Here is a 20,836-nt window from a genome sequence, read left to right on the forward strand (position 1 = left end):
CAATTATATGGTCAATTTTGGAGAAAGCACCATGAGGTTGTAATTAGAATTTTTTTCCTTTAGGATAGAATGTTCTATAAATATCTGTTAAGTCCATTTGGTTCATGACTTCTCTTCGTCTGTCTATGTCTCTGTTTAATTTCTGTTTCCATGATCTGTCCATTGATGAGAGTGGGGTGATGAAATCTACTATTAATGTGTGAGGTGTAATGTGTGCTTTGAGCTTTAGTAAGGTTTCTTTTACGTATGTAGGTACCCTTGTATTTGGGGCATAGATATTTAGGATTGAGAGTTCATCTTGGTGGATTTTTCCTTTGATGAATATGAAGTGTCCTTCCTTATCTTTTGTGATGACTTTTGATTGAAAATTGATTTTATTCGCTATTAGAATTGCTACTCCAGCTTGCTTCTTCAGACCATATGCTTGGAAATTTGTTTTCCAACCTTTCAGTCTGAGGTAGTGTCTGTCTTTGTCTCTGAGGTGTGTTTCCTGTAGGCAGCAGAATGCAGGGTCCTTATTGCATATCCAGTTCGTTAATCTATGTCTTTTTATTGGAGAGTTGAGACCATTGATGTTGAGAGATATTAAGGAAGAGTGATTATTGCTTCCTGTTATATTCATATTTGGATGTGAGATTTTGTTTGTGTGCTTTTCTTCTCTTTGTTTTGTTGCCAAGACGATTAGTTTCTTGCTTTTTCTAGGGTGTAGCTTGTCTCCTTATGTTGGGCTTTACCATTTATTATCCTTTGTAGTGCTGGATTTGTAGAGAGATATTGTGTAAATTTGTTTTTGCCATGGAATATCTTGGTTTCCCCATCTATGTCAATTGAGGGTTTTGCAGGATACAGTAACCTGGGATGGCATTTGTGTTCTCTTAGGGTATGTATGACTTCTGTCCAGGATCTTCTGGCTTTCATAGTCTCTGGTGAGAAGTCTGGTGTGATTCTGATAGGTCTGCCTTTATATGTTACTTGACCTTTTTCCCTTACTGCTTTTAATATCCTTTCTTTTTTTTCTGAATTTGGTGTTTTGACTATTATGTGACGGAAGGAGTTTCTTTTCTGGTCCAATCTATTTGGAGTTCTGTAGGGTTCCTGTGTGTTTATGGGCATCTCTTTTTTTAGGTTAGGGAAGTTTTCTTCTACGAATTTGTTGAAGATATTTAATGGTTCTTTGAGCTGGCACTCTTCACTCTCTTCTATACCTATTATCCTTAGGTTTAATCTTCTCATTGAGTCCTGGATTTCCTGTATGTTTTTGACCAGTAGCTTTTTCCGTTTCATATTTTCTTTGACTGTTGTGTCGATGATTTCTATGGAATCTTCTTCTCCTGATATTCTCTCTTCTATCTCTTGTATTCTGTTGGTGATGCTTATGTCTATGGCTCCTTGTCTCTTCCTTTGGTTTTCTATATCCAGGGTTGTTTCCCTGTGTCCTTTCTATATTGCTTCTATTTCTATTTTTAACTCTTTCGCCTGTTTGATTATATTTTCCTGGCATTCTTTCAGGCATTTTTGTGATTCCTCTCCATAGGCTTCTACTTGTTTATTTATGTTTTCCTGCGTTTCTGTAAGAGAGTTCTTCATGTCTTTCTTGATGTCCTCCATCATCATGATCAAATGTGATTTTAAATCTAGATCAAGTTTTTCTAGTGTGTTTGGATATTCAGTGTTTGCTTTGGCAGGAGAATTGGGCTCCGATGATGCCATGTAGTCTTGGTTTCTGTTGCTTGGGTTCCTTCGCTTGCCTCTTGCCATCAGGTTTTCCCTGGTGTTACCTTGTTCTGCTTTTTCTGACAGTGGCTAGACCATACTATAGGCCTGTGTGTCAGGAGTGCTGTAGACCTGTTTTCCCGTTTTCTTTCAGTCAGTTATTGGAACAGATTGTTCTGCTTTTGGGTGTTTAGTCTTTCCTGTCTACTGGTCTTCAGCTGTTCCTGTGGGCCTGTGTCCTGAGTCCACTAGGCAGGTCACTTGGAGCAGAAAAGTTTGTCTTACTTGTTTTCCCGCAGCTCAAGTTGCTCGTTGGGAGCTGCTTTTGAGCTCTCGGTGAGGGCAGTAACCAGGAGAGTCTGCACCACCTTTTGCCGGAGTCCCCGTGTACCTCGGTCCCAGAAGGCATTTGGTGTTTTCCTCTTGAGTCAGAAATGTGGGCAGTGTGTAGTCTCTTCTGGCTTCCCAGGCGTGTCTGCCTCTCTGAAGGTTTAGCTCTCCCTCCCACGGGATTTGGGTGCAGAGAACTGTTGACCAGGTCCCTTCAGGTTCTGGTTGTGTCTCCGGCACAGGGGACCTGTAGCTCCTGTGCCCCTATCTACCGGATCCCAGAGGCCATATACAGTTTCCTCTTGGGCCAGGGATGTGGGCAGGGTTGGGCAGTATTGGTGGTCTCTCCTGCTCTGCAGTCTCAGGATTGCCCACCTGTCTGGGCGGTGAGCTCTCTCTCCCAAGGGGCTTTATAGTCATTGTTTTTAATAGCTGAGTAGTACTCCATTTGTCAGGATGATAGTTTTCATTTTAAAACAATATCTAAATGAATATAAAATTAAATTAACAAATCAGACTGTACTTTGAATATTATACTTTCCTCTGGCTCTTTTTTCCTCTTTTCACTGACGAGTAACCTGGTAGCCAATGCTGTTTTCTACACTTTTCCTTATCTCACATATTTATGGCTTCTTGACTATCCTTTCATGTACTTCATGAATTGGAACTGATTATGTGTTTGTGTTTCTGTCACTGGAATAAAGTGTATTTTTGTATTATTTGTATTGTTTTCTTTTCCACCAGAGATAGGTATTTCTGCCTGTATTTTCCCATAATCTATGTTCATAGCCTCTGTTTCATAAAAAATATAAAATATAATAAGTAGATCCTGAAAACATTGGCCACAGTAAGTTTTTGAATGGGTAATGACCAAAAATTTATTCCAAGTGAACATTACATGTTTCTGAAAACTTTCGTCCATAATGAGTCTTCTGTATCCTTGTTTCTGAAGACCCAGTGTGGATTGTTTTTACATGAACTTTTTTCATTCAACACACCCAAACACCTGAGAATATTCAGAGACTCTGTGTGCCCTTAATGGTTATTTTTTTACATTACACAGAAAGTGTCCAGCATTTATAGAAACATAATGACTTAATCTTGGCAAACAGATTCTTTAATATATTCCTATCTCCATTGTCATTCAAATATCCACTAAATACAACTTTGAATTGTGTTGAGAATCATTAGTTTTTCAAACTGCCATTTGACTGACATTCTTGTGTTTTATAAAAAAAGGTCTCATGAATTTTGTCTTGCAATTGGGCAAGAATTACCAGAAATTTCTGAATTTCCCTACCACATATTTTGCTGTATTATACCATTAGTTCAAAACATAAATTATTAGCAGTGATAATTATAAAATCAACATATTTAATTTTCAAAATGACTAAAGATTCTATGGAATACACCTAGAGTAGATATGTCTGTTGTGAAAAGTCTCTTGACTTTTGTCTATATGTGCTCCAATGGGGGAAAAGTAGCCATGCCTCCGGCAAGAAACCCTCATCATGGTTGTCCCATTGGGCTTGGGGCTTTCCATTCCACTAGGGATGTCATTTTGATGGGTAGGCCTCCTCATTGTCAAAGAACAGCTTGGTTATTCTTACAAAAAATGCCTCCTCATGAACAAAACTTCAGAGCAGCAGTGATAAACTCAGTTTAATATGTCCAGGCAGTGAGGTAGCCTGATCAGCATCTTAGAAAATCAAGGAAATTCCTTGTGGCTTCTCAGTGAACAACTATATATCTGGTGTAATACCTCTGATGACAATTTTTTCACTTATTGCATTTGACAGGTAAAGGCCATTTCAATAAGTAAGCATATAGATGGTAGAGGGATTAAGGAGATGATGTGAAAGAAATGTAAACTGTCCAACCCCATGAACAGTAGAAGTGAATATGTAGGTTACCAACTCAGGATGACTATACTATACTTTGCAGTCAGTACTTTTTTTGCTTGTATTTTCCTGTTGATTGTGTCTATCTCTTAGAGATAAGAGATTACCTCATTGTAGGGTCCAGGCTTATAGGTCACTGGTAATATGTGAAAATCACTATTCTATAGATCCTCTAAGCTAGTATTCTCTGTGTATGCCCAAAATACTGTTATTCAAGTGTGTCTTTATTTATTCTGTAAATCTTTACCCACAGTTCATAACTTCTATCGATTGGGTTGGGTTGTAATGTGTTTGAGCTGAAAAATATGTCTGTAAATGAAGAAGATATCAAAATAAAGATAAATGTCTTTAGATATCATCAAGAGAAATGAGGGTACCTTGTGGATTCAGTCCTGTTTGTGTATAGATAGATGCTACATGAGTATCTTTACCATTCCCATCTTTTCATAATAGCAAGGAGTTCATGTTACTCTGGCACACTTTCTCTTCCCACAGCATCTGAGAGTTGACTGCACAGAAGAATTTAACTGTCTGTCCCATGGTCACCATGTTATCAGAAGCTGATTTTAGTCTCTGAGTTACACTTATACCAGCAATCTCTCACAATTCCTCATGAAGTACTTACTCCAGCTGCTGAATAGTGTGGGAAGGAGAGATTATGGAAGTCTCAGACAAAGAGAGAATAGTAGAGACATTTTTATTTAGTGTTTTCAAGCTCTAGACAGATTGTAAGAAAATTCTGGAAGAAGACAGATGATGAATGTGGAGGAACTTTGACTGCAGATCAAAGGCTCTATTCAAGGAGTGAGTATTAAATACTCCTTAAGAGAGGGTAGACATTATAAGTTAGGAGGGTGCAGGATTTATATTAATTCTCACAATTTTGCCAGAAACAATGAATCATGGATTATATTCTTCATAATGTGACTTTGCAGTGGATACTTGATTGATATGTCATGGTACAAATTTGTCAGTAGGAAAATATTTTGTTAATAGCAACCCACCTATGACTACTGATTCCACACTTAAGAATTAGATGGCACTTAAGCTGTTATAGTTATCTTTAACTATATTTTTTGGTTTATTGTTTTATATTTTCCCTTTATACCTTTGATTTCCTGGTCAGATTCTACGTTAGAACCAATCAGCTATTAAATTGTCTGTCAAGTATATTTTTTCTTATAGTGTCTGAGAATTTTGCATTTTCTTTTTGTTTTGTTGCAAGAGATTTTATACCTGGACTAAAGGAAATTCTTATCTTCATCACAACGAACATAAGCATACAGGTCAGTGAGTTCTAAAGATCTGTGTTTAGAGATGTTCTTGGGTTCTGTCCGGAAATAATGACTAATGCTTCTGAATCACCTGCTGAGGAAGAAAATCATTGTCTCTTTGGGAATGCTACAGTACTTAACTGTTGCTCCTAGGTCCTATGTGCTCTGGGCCATCTGTGAGAATCATTCTCATGGTACTCACTAATCAACCTTGTCACAGCACTTTGAGGATGATACCATACTTGCTTAACAGAATGTAAGGCGGTCAAAGGATTATGGAAAAGGGAGCACTTTAAGCTCCTTCATGTCAATAAGAAACAAAACCACTAACTGTGCCTTATAGCACACACACACACACACACACACACACACACACACACACACACACACAATTAGTAAAAACAATTCACCACTACTCACCCTTATTCTTATGATGGTCATTTGCTGTGAAATACAAGAAAACATATGAAGTCACTGTAAAAATAATAGGCAAGGTTCAGTATTACTTTGGCATACTTCACTATAAACGAGGAAGGTCTTTTCTTAATCAAAGAAATGAACTCTCCTGAATCATTTATTGTAATGTCAGTGAGTGACTGCCATGTCTCTAAAGGTATGATTGATTAGCTAGCACCTAGAATAATTTATTAAGAATTTGGGGTTTCATAATGCCCCTAGTAATGATGATGATTTAATTGATTTTAATAATAAAGGTTTTAAGTTGTCACTGATGTCAAAACAAGGTCATTCTTCTCAGATATCATCATCTTCATCACTTTTTAGTGCTTTATATATTTCATGTGCTTCACATACCAGATAGAAATGTATAGACAATATATGATATGAACATTTTCTGTTGGAAATTAAAATCTCAGTGACCAGCAGCCTCGTAAACAATGGGAATATTGTGTGGAGATTTTCAGCCATATATGTAATCTTTAGTTCTTGAAGTTACTGTGAGGAGTACAATAAAAATAAAGTATATCTACAGTCTAGGACCTCTCCAGTCACAGATAGTTAGCTGGATTTACAATATGAAGCAAGAATTTCCTCATACTGAGGGGTCTGTAAGTCCACTTAAATAGAAATATGTTTTCATATTGAGGAAGGTGTTTTGGAAATGATAGGAAGACATACTCTCAATTTGGTGGAAGTAGTTAAATGATAATGATCAGGGTGCTAATAATCATGATGGTAGAAATAATAACTCTGAATGTATAAGGATGATAGTTTGCACATTGAAACAACTTTCAGGTAAATATTTAAATTAAAGTAATAAATCAGATCTTAGTATGCTTATAATATAAAATATTACTTTGTCATATTATGACCTCTATTTACTGGTTCTCCTACCCTAACCCAAGGCTCTAGGTTGTTCTGAAAATTTTTGTTTTCACCTGATCAACAACTCAAAGAAACATCTTCCTCATATGGTACTGAGGATTATGTTAGTCTTTGACTGCTGTGGGGGAGTCACTTTAGGTGACATAATTACTCCATTTAAACACTTACATAATCAAACATACACACACACACACACACACACACACAGAGAGAGAGAGAGAGAGAGAGAGAGAGAGAGAGAGAGAGAGAGATCGCTTCAATCAGCTATAATGTCTACAAATTGTAACAATAACAGACCTTGTAAGATAGCACCAACAGTATGACAGTGGCATTTTCATCATGGTGAAAATCAACTTCTGTCTAACTGGACTTAAAAATTTATCAGTATGAGGAAATTCTTACTTGGTATTGTAAATCTAGCTAACTACTTATGGCTGGAAAGGTCATAGATTCTAAAAGAGAATCTGCTATATCTACTTTCCTAAACCAATATAATCTATAACTCTGCTCTAAATAGTTTTTCTCCTAAATACGGAGAATTACTAACTGTCACCATTTATCAAAGAAACTTCTTTAGGCATAAAAGGAGAGTATTATAGACAGCTGCACTAGTCAAAATGGAGAGTATGAGACCATGGAACAATTCCAGTGAATGAATCTATAATGCAATTTCTCCATCCATTCTTCTATAAAAAGTAAACATTGAAAAAGAAAATGGCGAAGAACATGGTTAAGAGCCACAAGAATTGTAATTGTGTTGTTAGATAGTGATTTCCAGACATGACATTGAAGCTGCACTATTGTAATCTCACCAATATAGTTATGTAAACAAGAGCAGTATAATGACATCACCTACTGATTTGCCAATGTGGCTATAAGAATAGCCCCAACATTACATCCAAGTTAGAGGCAACCAATTTTTACTGAGAGATGGAAAATCAGTTTTCTCCAGGAACAATCTTCCTAGTAGTTTATTCAATCTGAAGTGGCTAGCCTCAACCACATGTTTATCAAAGAACACTAAATGAACTAAATATGGAATATATATTTAAACATGTAAACAAAAGTATATGCATGTATATATGTAAAAATAATAAGAAAAGGTCATCAAATTGAGAGGGAGTAGAGAAGACATTGGCAAGAAGAGAGGGGTCAAAACAGTATAAACATAATACATGTAAAATTATAAAAATATAAAATGTAAATAAAGTCTCAAGAATTGTGTTGTTTTATAAATTGTGACGAACAGACATTTCAAGTCACTACATGCATGGGTGGATTATTTTGCAATATGTTCAACACCTAGGAACTAATTTATGACATCATTTGCTAAACACCACTAAATACATAGGTGAGGGTATATATTAACTATTGTTTGAGAATAGCAACAATTTTTTTATCATAAATGCAAAAGAAAATTTTAAATGGCTTAAGATTTGCCTATTAATGGAATAGTGTTCATGCATTGGAAATAAAGCCTTTCACTGAACACTGGCTATGAAATAGGAACACTGACATCATGTGTTATCTCTTACTATACTGGATATTTAGGATTACTACTACTACTATTGTAGAAGCTAGTTTGTCTGTTTCTCACACACTCTCTCTGTGTGTTTCTCTCTGTCTGTGTTACACACATATGTGTTTTACTGTTAAATTCTAGGTGATAACCAAGAAAGGGAGATATTGTTATGGAAGACTATACTGGGTGGATCAAATGGGGAAGGGATGAAAGAAATGGGAAAAGGAAGGACTATAGAGGATGGATAACAATGCTAATTGCCATTTGAGGGCCCATGTGAAAAGTTGGTTCCTAAAATATTTATGGACTAAAAAAGGAGCCATCAAATATTAGAGGAGGCAAGGCTAACCACATATATTTCACCAACAAGTCCAAACTTCAGTGCCAAGAATAGGTTAAAATAAATACGTGACTAAAGGGGCCCGAGCATACCAATAAACAATTTCCAAGGTCATTATTTGCTCTGAACAAACTGATAATAAGGCGCTATTATTGAAGACAATGCACATATCTCTCTAAACAGAGGATATGATGTGGTGTATAATTAGATCCTTCATCCCCTTTGATGGTATTTGCAGGTACTCTTCATATTAGCATATGAGATGAGTAAGCACTAACTCAGCTACAAACCATGCAATCTACAATGCTGGCCTGTCTGAATGAAATGTTAGTACAATCATGGCACAAACATTGCTGGAGTTACTAACCACTATCTCATTGAATTTGAGATCCACTCTATGGGATAGAACTCATGCCTGACACTGCTCTCGTGCCCAAGAATCCATGAGTATACAACCATGAGCCCAGTGGAATATTATTCTTCTGCTAAAGGAACATATCACTAAAATGACTCCTAACAATATTCTGCAATACGCATAGGTCAGTGTATCTCTCAGCCATAATCAAAAAACGGTTAATACTGAAGGAGATGGGACTAATACAGAGACCCAGAACTTGACAAATTACAGAGAGTGAGAGATCTAGGAATACTCGGTCCTAAAAGGATGTCTTCTTCAAAGCTTTGCCTTCAGGGCTCAGGAAGCTATGTGGAAAAGGAAGTAGAATGATTATAACAGCTAGAGGGGAGGGATGACACAAAGGAAAGAGTGCCATCTAGACACTACAGGACAGACACACATATGAACTCACAGATACAGGGACAACATTCACAGGGTCTGCACAAGTTTCAGACAGAGTGTGTTTTAACACTAATAGGGGAAATAGACTAATAGGTCTGACCCTTAATTTCAAAGCCCTCTCTAACAAATGGCAATATGTATGGAGAAATAGTTCCTAGTTGAGTCTTACTAGGCACATAAACCATACTCAAAGATAGGCTCCATGCCTAGAAATAAAGTAGTCAACAAAAAGAGAACTAAGTGGTGTTTTGGGAAACTTTGTCTCATATTGCTTTGTTTGAGTTTTTAACTTATTGATCTTTTGCTTAAATATTTTGTGTTTTTATGGTGTTTATGTGTGAGTATGTGTGTATGGGTATATCTCTTGTGCTTTTTATTTGCTTTGTTTTTAAATTATGATTTGTTTGTTTTTCTTATTTTCTAAAAGAAAAAGACATCCAGGGTTGGGGACGTGGGAATTGTAGATCTAGGAGGTGATGAGGGAGGGAAACCATTATCAGAATATATTTATGAAAATAATTTTCAATTAGAAAACACTGCATGAAATTCTCAAAGAATTAAAAAAGAAGAGCACAATTTCAGAGGTAATTTCCATACCACCTAGACTTAAGTATTTTCCTTAGTGTAGACAGTAGAAGACCCCATGACCAACATGCTAATGTGATTATTTTAATTTTGAGAAAGCTTTCCAAAGTCTGATATTAGACCTGTGATAGTCCTGAAGATTCCAAATTCCAAAAGCTATTTTATCCTATTTTGCCAGATGAAAATTTAACCATTATCCTTGCGATCAACCTCTATTCTAAGATTACAGACCTCTGTGGCAGAATATAAGGCAGGTTACATGTTGAGAGTTAAGACCAGGTTTAGGCTACTTCAGACATAATTGCGTCCAAGTAAGAAGTTTTAATGGACTAGGTAAGCCTGAGAAACAGGCAACAGTCACTCCTCATGAATGATTGATGCACTCAGAAGTCTTGGCCAAAGTGTCTTTTGAGATGATAAGCAACACAAAGTTCTTTGTCTAAAAACCAGAGAGAGGAGGGATTGGCTTTGTTAGGTATTCCTTCAACAGGGACAGTGGTCTGATATTTTGACATGTTCAAGGTCCTTCAAAATACAATCATTGCCAGAATTTTAGAACAATGATTGTAGGAGATTTATACGCAGTCTGTTCACAGCAAAAAAAGTTTTTATTCCCCACCTTTGATCTGACTGTGACCTCCCAATCTTAGAATGCCAAACAGTTGCTTCATGTTGATTCCTTAGCACAGAGTCTAATCTAACAGAGATTCAAGAAGAGCACCCAGGAACACCAGTACAAAACTGTCATTTCCTTCACCAGTCATGCTGCCTCTTCAATCCTAAGCTTTATGACTTCTCACTTCAGCACTTTATCCTTTCTAGCTGGAACAGTGATGAATCACTGTGTGGGAGCTGAATTAGATTTGGGCCTAGTTGCCTTGTCACTGTTTGGCCTTAGTCTTAGATTGTAGGATCAAAAGCCTCTCCCTGTAATTTATGGCACAAGAAGTTTACATTCATGGAATGTTTCCAGCTGGAACAAGACCCTTCTGGGTCTCCAGCAAGGTTTGACCCCTGCTGAGCCCTGCCCTTACATGTGGAAGCCTTTTGTTCCCAAGTGGCAGTCTGGCCAGGTACTTCTCACCTGAGTCAGAATTAGGCTGGCCTTCCTAGTTATTTTCCTAATTTGTTACCGAAGTCTCAGCCAGGGTTCCCCACTGTGCTTCACAGATACCTGCTAAGTGCTGTACTTGGGATATATAGTTTGGTCAATAAAGAAACCAGAGGCTCTCTTCCTCTTCTGGCTTGACATGAATAACGTGTGTGTGTGTGTGTGTGTGTGTGTGTGTGTGTGTGTGTGTGTGTGTGTGTGTGTGTGTTCCTTTCATCCCACAGGCTTTCGCCTGATTCTCAGTACCTTGTCCGTGCAGGCGCCGACATCACTGCATGGGAAATTTGGTACCAATGTTTTGTCACATTGATTTGCCCAAGAATTGGAGGTAAAGCAAGGGTGTGCTAATGTGTCAATATGCAATCAGGTTTGTTCCTCCCTAAGCTACCATCTGGTGAATCAAACCTACATCCCAAACCATCTCTTTCAGATTTATAAGCACATTTCACAGTTTATCACACATTTTGGAGGGCTACAGCATTATTTCCTACACTCTCCCAACTTTCCTAGAAGGTGAGCTTTCAGGACAACAGAGTAATAAGGGAAGAATGCTACAAGAGTTCTTTCTGTTGGGTATATTCAACAGCCACATGTCATTGTTGCAGAGACGTTTTTCTATTCATGAATCAACCCAAATCCAAAGTCCCCCAGCATGATACAGTAGGATTCCACATGGTTGAGAATGGCCAATGCTGGGTTTGAGGATTTAGCTCAGTGGTAGAGCACTTGCCTAGCAAGTGCAAGGCCCTGGGTTCAGTCCCCAGATCCGAGAAAAAAAAATGAAAAAGAAAAAAAAAAGAAAAGAAAAGAGAATGGCCAATGTTATAACCAAGATTAATATGCAGTTCTCCAGAACTTCCAGTTGCTGATATGGCTTACCTATGAATAAAATATAGTTTATAAAGAATGGGTTAACCTTTCAGAAAGGATTTCATTTTTTCCCCATCTTTATTAAATTGGGTATTTCTTATTTACATTTCAAATGTTATTCCCTTTCCCAGTTTTCAGGCCAACATCCCCCATCCCTCCCCCTCTCCTTATATATGGGTGTTCCCCTCCCCATCCTGCCCCCATTACCACCCTCACCACAAGAATCCAGTTCACTGGGGGTTCAGTTTTGGCAGGACCAAGGGTTTCCCCTTCCACTGGTGCCCTTACTAGGCTATTCATTGCTACCTATGCAGTTGGAGCCCAGGGTCACTCCATGTATAGTCTTTGGGAAGTGGCTTACACCCTGGAAGCTCTGGTTGGTTGGCATTGTTGTTCATATGGGGTCTCCAGCCCCTTCAAGCTCTTTCAGTCCTTTCTCTGATTCCTTCAATGGGGGTCCCATTCTCAGTTCTGTGGTTTGCTGTTGGCATTCGTCTATGTATTTGCTGTATTCTGGCTGTGTCTTTCAGGAGAGATCTACATCTGGTTCCTGTCAGCCTGCACTTCTTTGCTTCATCCATCTGATCTAGTTAGGTGGCTGTATATGTATGGGCCACATGTGGGGCAGGCTCTGAATGAGTGTTCCTTCAGCCTCTGTTCTAAATGCTGACATTGCTATGACCACAGTGTTGTACTAATGAATCCTTGTGTAGCTGATGAGCTGCATTATAAGGTCAATTTTAAACATGAAATATATACCTGTACTTTGATGCAGATGCAGGGGTGCTATTGGGTAACTCTTCAAAACTTGGCAGTCACTTCAATGTGTTTCATGTCACAAACAGCACTTAGAGATGAGAAATGGGCTTTAGATCACTCCACTTCATCCCTTTCCCTTCTCCAGTTATGTGCTTGAAGAACAATAGTAAGAACCCAACAATCCCCAAAAATGTGAGTTTATAATGCTTAGGGTTATGATCAGAGTTGAGACTTTCAGTCTTTGTGTATGATCATCCTAACTGTTTGATAAAGCTGCCTACTCTCCTAGAATAGTGTTTAAAAAGAGGAAATGTAGGTGTATAGGAAAATTGTGTTGTGACACTACAACATAACATCAGTAAAGGCCATGGATATGCTAATAAAGATGGATGATGAATGGGTTCCTGCACTGAAGAAGAGACTCTAAGCAGAGTGTAATGTATAGGAAATTGTATTGCGGAGGAGTAGAATGGGACTCTGTAGACATAAAACATATTTCAGAGAAATAGAATCAGCTGACATAGCTGTCTCCTAAAGTGCTCTGCCAGAGCCTGGCAAATACAGAGGCGGATGCTTGCAGCCAGCCACTGAACTGAGAACAGGGTCTCCAATGGAGGAGTTAGAGAAAGGAATGAAGGAGATGAAGGGGTTTGCAACCCCATAAAAAGAACAACAATATCAACCAACCAGATCCCCCAGAGCTCCTGGGGACTAAACCACCATTCAAAGAATACACAGGGGTGGACCTATGGCTCCACCTGCATATGTAGCAGAGGATGGCCTAGTCAAGCATTAATAGGAGGACAGGCACTTGATCCTCACAAGGCTGGATGCCCCGGTGTAGGGGAATGTTTGAGTGGAGAGTCAGGATAGAATAGTTGGGAGCACCCTTATAGAAGCAGGGGGAGGGAGGATGGGATAGTGGGTTTCTCTAGAGGAAACTAGGAAAGGGAATAACATTTTAAATGTAAATTAAAATAGTCAATAAAAGAAGAAAAAAAATCAGCCTACATGTGCAGGACTCTGCCTAGTTCAGGATCCTTGCTGTAGAGAAGTGAGGATGAGAAGACATCACATGGTACGGAGTAGAGGAATATATATCTCATCAGATAAGACGGGAGATCAGATAACAATAATGGTTATGATGACCTGAGTTACCAGGATTGATGTTGTAAGTGGGATGACTCAAAATACCCACACATTATCAGAAGACTTTTAGTCCAGAATCAACACAGGTACCACTCAACAGAAAGTGAATAAATAGGTATTTTAAAGGCTTAATTTAAAGATTTAAAGCCTTAATATTGCATTACTCATTCTCACATTATACTTCCTCCAAAACTCAGCACCCACACTTTGTGTTCTCTTTAGAAATTTGTCAATCAATGGATAAATCAAATAAAATGCTTCCATTTAACATCAAATTACATAGTTGAGTAAAGGAGATTTTGACAATAGTGATTAGAGTTTCATTTGTTTCTGAACAGTCACACCTTTTAATACAACTACAATGGAAATTTCCTTTACTAGGACTCTGGTAAGAAACCACTCAACCCACAGTCATTGACAAATTTCTACAGAGAACACGAAGTGTGGATGCTGAGTTTTGGAGGAAGGAGTAGAGAATATTGTTTATTGAGTCCAGAGTTTTCCTGTGAAATGTGGAAACCCATTAATAGAGGTACTTGTAAATTGATGCACAAAATGTGGCACGTACCTAAGGACACTACTGTACTCACACAAAGTAAGAAACTTGCAACACAATGCAAACATCAAGTCATACTTGCTGATGAGTGTCTGATGCAATTTCTACTACAAAAGCCACCAGAGATTCAGTATGCCAGGCCATTCATTTTCCCTCCTAGGTCTTGGCTGCGAACATCACTTTCCAGATTGGATGTCACCCCCACTTAAACTTCTTTTGAGAACAAGTTATATTCCACCTTGACCAAGGAGACCCATTCCAAGGTCTGTATTTTCATAGGATTCTACTGCAGCTGTGAACATATCATGAAAAATTAGACTAGAACATACTCAGTCCATTCCATGGATGGCAAACAAAGCCTTTCACTTTGATCTAAAGTAACTCTTTATACTGGAGAGTTTTATGTTAACATATGTTAATAATCAAAGAAGAGGTAGCTTAAGCAAAGAAAACTTATTATCTATAAGATTTGGCTATAGGCAAGTCTTTAGGGCATTTTTCTTAATTAGTGACTTATTGAGGTGGCAGTAGGAGGCATCCCATTACGGATGATACCATTCCTTTATGGCAGTCCAGCATTTTTTTTAGAAAGCAGGCTGAGTAAGCCATGATGAATGAGTCAATAATCAGCACTCCTTCATGGGCTCTGCATCATCTCCTGCCTCCAGGATACTGCCTTACTGGAGTGACTATTCTGACTTCCGTTGGTGACGAACTGTAAGGTGGAAGACTAATCAGAATCACCCCTTTCCTTCTGAAGTTTCTTTTGTTATGCTGTTTTATCACAGCAATAATAACAATAATACAGTATTAGACAAAAATTCCATACAACTTCACCACATTTTACTTAAGCCACTCAGGAGGGAAGAGCATTGAGTATCATGTGATGCAAGGAAGAAGGGATGGTTCTCTGCCTTCCTCTGTTAAGATTCACAAGGTCATCTCTACACCATCTATTGAAGCTGCTCACACACAACCCTTCGGGACAGGTGGGGTCAGATCTTATTACATGTTCCAGAGCCTAGAGGCCTAATCCAGTCACCAGCATAGCAAATCAGAAGAATGGCAAGACTGACTTCCTGGCCTGAAAGGATATTTAAAGCTGAAGTGAACTACAGCAGGGTCCGATCCTGGGATCTCAGCCACATCTGAAGATCTGAGTTTATGGAGTGAATAAAGACCTTAGAAGTCTTCCTGGTAAGGTCCTACCTCATATAAGCTAGAAAAGGAACTAACACTAGATAAGAAAACTGTTTGGGAGAATCCATCATAAACTCCAGGATTGAGACTATCTTCTCAATATCTATAGTCTTACTCTTAGGAGGTTGAATAAGGTAGAAAAAGTAAGAGAAAAAAAAGATCCTGCAAGTTTAACGTGACATTTGTTCCCTTAATGTAAAAACATGAGTCTTATTGTAGAGAGTAATAGCTAGTCCCTTCTGTCTCAGTATCATTTATTTCCCCTTGCACATTGCCACTTCATATATTACAATTCTTCATTGACATGTGCAAATTATTAGCAGATGACATAGCTCTCATTAGTTTTTATAGTGAGTGTCATATAAGAGGTACATTAAGTTGTGTTTTGAATTTTGTGTGTGCCTCTCTTTTGTATCCCACATACACTGATACCCAGTGTCTTTCCCTTGTGAAACTTTACCACTGAAGTAGTGATTATGGTGTAGAGTCAGAAAGACAGAACAAAGGGAATACTATTCGTCCTTTCAATATTTTCAAAGGCAAAATTACAAAATTTTCACTCAAGATGGGATTTTAAAGACAAGCCTACATACCAACCAACTATTAGGTGGGGATATGAAAGTCATTTGGCCACAGCTCTCAGGGTTACCTTGTGCTTAGAATTAGATACCACAAAAGTTTGTACAAATTCATGTCCTTCATCACTGACTCTCCTACATTTCAATTTTGAGGATCATGGACATCTTTCTGAAAATGTAAGTTTGCAATACACAGGCTGTTTCTGCTCCTAGAATTTGAGACACATGTTGTGCATTTTAGTGGAGGAACTAAGTATCATCTATTGAATATTTAACCACAAGTATCTATTTATCCATTTTCAAAATTTGTGGGCAGATATTTCACAAAAATACTTCAAGTAATTTTATCCAACACAAATGTCTCTATTTCTTAGAAAGGAATGAAAGGCATTTTGAAAGAGTTGCAGTTGGCCATCTTTATTTCCCTTCCTCACTGTCTAGGTGTTTGTGGCATGAGTCCTGCTGTCCTGCTAACCATCCTGTGCTTGGGGCTGGCTGGAACTATAAAATCATCTGATCCTAGTTTGGATTCTGAATGGCAGGATTGGAGGATAAAATATAACAAACACTACAGCCTGGTTAGTAATATGAACACTATTCAGCCAGACCCCATGAAGAATGGTCCTTGTTGAAGTTTATCGGAGCAAAAGAGGTCATAGTGACCATCTTTTATTAAGGAATTTCCCAAAGTCAAGCACAAAGAATACAGGATGGCCAAAATTTCTGTTCTCATGTATGTGAAGAGTGGCTTTTTTCTGCAGTGTCCTGAGACCTGTCTCATGACCCTTTGCAGTGAGTCTTTTTGTCAGCTTGTGTACAGGTTTTATAGGAAAGGTAAACACATGTTCTTCAGTGGTTTTTAACCTTTAGGTTGCAACCCCATTGGTAGTGAAATGACACTTTCAGTTGCATATTAGATGTCCTGCATGTTGTATATTTACATCATGATTCATAGCAGTAGCAAAATTACACTTATGAAGTAGCAAAGAAAATAAGTACATGGTTCGTAGACATTAGGACATGAGGAACTTCATTAAAGGATATATAGGAAGGCCAAAAACAACTCTTCTAATAAAGAATATTTGTGAGAACCCTGCTAAGTTGAGGGCCACATTACTGTGTATAACATTTGATGAAAATAATTAGTAATAACCTGCTCCCGTGCATGTGATCACTTTGCAGCTGAAAATCCCCTAATTATCCCAGAAAGTGAAATGACCTGGGACACATCATTCCCATGTACATGAGAACTTCATAACATATAATTATTATAATGCTTAAATTACTTCAGCCACTTGGTATATGTTAAGTTATGGAAAGATTGTCATTCTAGAACTAAATTCTAAGGAGTACCTTGAATTAAATAATTTGATATTGAATTATGTTCCTTGAAATATGACTTTCTTAGTAAAACTGCAAGGAGAAATTGATTTGTATATATGTAGGCAAGTATTAATTAACAAACTTATCTTTTGTTTAATTATTTTTTTGTTGTATCTCTTTGCATTTGGATCAAAACATGTATCAGGATTGATGTCAACCATGGGTCCTATTTTTTATTAATCCTTTTATTTGTTTACATTTCAAATGATATCTCCTGTTGTGGTTATGCCTACACAAACCCCCATCCCATCATCCATTCCCACCTCCTCTTTGCCTCTATGAGGGTGGTCTTTCACCCACTCACTTCCACCTCACCACTCTAGCATCCCCCTACACTGAGGCATTAAGCTTCCAGAGGACCAAGGGCCTCCCCTCCTATTGCTGTCAGATAAGACCATACTCTGCTACATATGTAGCTGGAGCCATGGATTCCCTTCATGTATACTCTTTGGTTGCTTTTTTAGTCTCTGGGAGCTCTAGGTGGTTCTGTTAGTGGACATTGTTCTTCCTATAGGGTTGCAGTCACCTTTAGCTCCTTCAGGCCTTCCCCTAGGTCTTCCATTAGGGCCCCTGGGCTCATTCTTATGTTTAAGTGTGAGTATCTGCATCTCTATTAGTTAGGTGGTGGTAGAACTTCTCAGAAAATAGCAGTACCAGGTTCCTGTCATCAAGCACTTCTTGGCATCAGCAACAGAGTTAGGGTTTGGTGTCTGCACATGGGATGGATCTCTAGTCGGGGTGCTCTCTGGATTGCCTTTTCTTTTTGTACTGGACATTTTTTTTGTCCAATTAGAAATGCCTTACTTGTTTTAATTGGCCATGTTTATTATTACATTCCAGGTACTTCCCATAACTTTGCTTTTATTTTCCAGGTATTTATTATGCGCAAACCTTCAGAAGTAATATTATCAACCATGGTGTTCTTTTAGTTGGCTATGGCTATGAAGGAAGAGAGTCAGATGGAAGGAAATACTGGCTGATAAAGAACAGGTATAAACTGCAAATATTTATATTTAAGTTTCTGAATGAGTTTACTGCTTGGAGTGAGAATGGGGATAAGAGTCCCCATTTTATGTATTTAAAACATACATTAAACAACTACCTTTTTCTTGGTGACCAATCGTATGCATGCAGTACACCTATTTGTGTGTGTATATGCCTGTGTGCCTGTGTGCCTGTGTGCCTGTGTGCCTATGTGCCTGTACCTGTGCGCGTGCGTGTGTGTGCGTGTGCGTGCGTGTGTGTGTGTGTGTGTGTGTGTTTGCATTTTCAATGTTGAGAGCAGTTGTTTTCCTTAGCTGTCTACCATGGAGGTAGCATATTTCTCTGACCTTATAGGTTACTGTCTTGTGTAGTTGCTTAGCTAGTTGCTCTACAGTTCTTTCTCTTTTGTGACCAGCACTTTACCTTTGAATAATATGGCTGGGTAGCCAACTGATAGTATGTGAGTGGTTCTGATTTAGTCACTGGTTTCCTTGAGTACTAATATGTTTGTGACATTGATTCTCTAAATGCTAGGATATTGTTGGTTCCAGGTGTGTCTTCACTTTATGGGATTTCAGGCAAGCTGCAATGATAACTTCACTTTTAATAATTATTATTTTCACTCATGTGAGTGTGTTTGGGTGACTTCTCATTCTACATGTGAACAGTTGGTCATGGAGATCTGAAGGGGATATCAGATTGTCTGAAAATGTAGGTAGAAGAGTCTGTGAGCTGATTGGGTTCTGGGAAAGGAACAACCATTCCATGGAAAAAACACAGGTCTAGCTCTAGTCTCCATTATGGTTTTAAGTGGGATCCTGGGCTTGATCTACAGTTCTTTCTCTTTTGTGACCAGCACTTTACCTTTGAATAATATGGCTGGGTAACCAACTGATAGTATGTGAGTGGTTCTGATTTAGTCACTGGTTTCCTTGAGTACTAATATGTTTGTGACATTGATTTTCTAAATGCTAGGATATTGTTGGTTCTGTGACATCTCTGGGTGGAAAAAATATCCTGATTTTCCCTGCTATAACTTTCATAGTCATATGTGAGGTTACTTTGCTTCTGAGTTGTTGATGTTCTTCATTTTCTGATCATTGTTTTAAGTTGAATTTACACTTGGGAGTGATTGTAATGAAAGCACTGTCTTGTGTTCTTTTTACTAAATGGAAAATATGGTTCCTTTCAGTCATGGTGAAGGATGGGGTATGAATGGCTACATGAAGATTGCTAGAGGCAGGAACAATGACTGTGGAATTGCTACATATGCCCTTTATCCTATAGTGTAAGCTGTCTAATGGTAACAAGCAAGGATTGGAGTGGAGAAAGACCATAAAGTGAAGGAACTTCCCCTTTACCATGGCCAGCAACTACTGCATGGATAGGCACATGAATTACTATAGAACATGATGTATGTGAATTCTGTTACATGTTTACTCCAGTAAGACATGATGGCTACTGCAACTTAAGTACTTCAATGATTTGATTTTGATTCCCATAACTTGATTTTGTTTTTGTTTAATGATAATATGATAGTATGTTTTTGTTTAATAATAACTTTAAAAATGTCTAAGTTCAAATGTACTATCTGTTTTCTTTCTGTTTTGAAAATTGTGACATTTAAAGTTTATGTAGTTCATTTTATTTGATATATATTTGAGTTTAAATATAATTACATTATCCCCTTCATGTTTCTTCTTCAAACTCCTCCCAAATTTCCTCTCTCTAACTCCTTATATACATCCCCTTATTTTCTCTCTATTAACTGTTTCTTTTTCTTTGTTGATCATCATTATATATACATGAGTACATATGTATATATCCATGAATATATAATAAAACCTGCTGAATGGTGAATTATTTTTTGTTCTTTTTGTGTACATGACTTCAGGACTGATCACTTTGTATTGGGTAGGTAGCTGATTAGGAATTTTCCAATGGGAGTGCTTATTCTCCTTCTCTCTGTATTCATAACTGCTGCATTTAAGGCTCAGGGAACATTGGGCAAGAAAGGGTAGAGTGACTAAGAGCGAGTGTATTATAAGTTACAGGTAGCGAGAGTATATAGAGTAGATGACATGGTTTCCAAGTAATGTTACAGGCCAAAATTCTAAATATAATCCAGTGATAGAATCATAATTCTTTCCATTAGGACATATGGTAAAGTATTTTATCTAAATTGACAAATCGACGGACTGGAAATCATTTGTATGTCATACTGCGTAATTCACATAAGTATTATGGTTTTTCAATTAATATCTGATATTTTTTACTTTTTATTGGACAGAAAATGTGAGATGTAGAGTGAGATTTTGATTCCTTAATTGGTTCTTGATTCTGTCAATAATGAGGTAGAAACCAATTGCTGGACAAAGGGAAAATAGTGGGGCTTCTGGGTCCCAGGCAGAAAAAACAGATACAGAGAAAGAGAATTC

The 20,836-nt window shown here is 37.9% G+C and overlaps 1 protein-coding gene across 1 annotated transcript in view; it reads left to right on the forward strand.

The window, feature by feature from the left end:
* The window catches only part of Cts7 (cathepsin 7), a 36,362-nt gene extending 16,672 nt beyond the window's left edge, over positions 1-19,690 (forward strand). The window contains exons 7-8 of the mRNA XM_039095445.1: positions 18,312-18,404; positions 19,591-19,690. Coding sequence (XP_038951373.1) covers positions 18,312-18,404; positions 19,591-19,690 — 193 coding nt within the window. The remainder of the gene's footprint in view (positions 1-18,311; positions 18,405-19,590) is intronic.
* The last annotated feature ends 1,146 nt before the right edge of the window (positions 19,691-20,836 follow it).

Source organism: Rattus norvegicus, chromosome 17 (assembly GCF_036323735.1).
Source record: "Rattus norvegicus strain BN/NHsdMcwi chromosome 17, GRCr8, whole genome shotgun sequence".
Taxonomy (NCBI): Eukaryota; Metazoa; Chordata; class Mammalia; order Rodentia; family Muridae; genus Rattus; species Rattus norvegicus.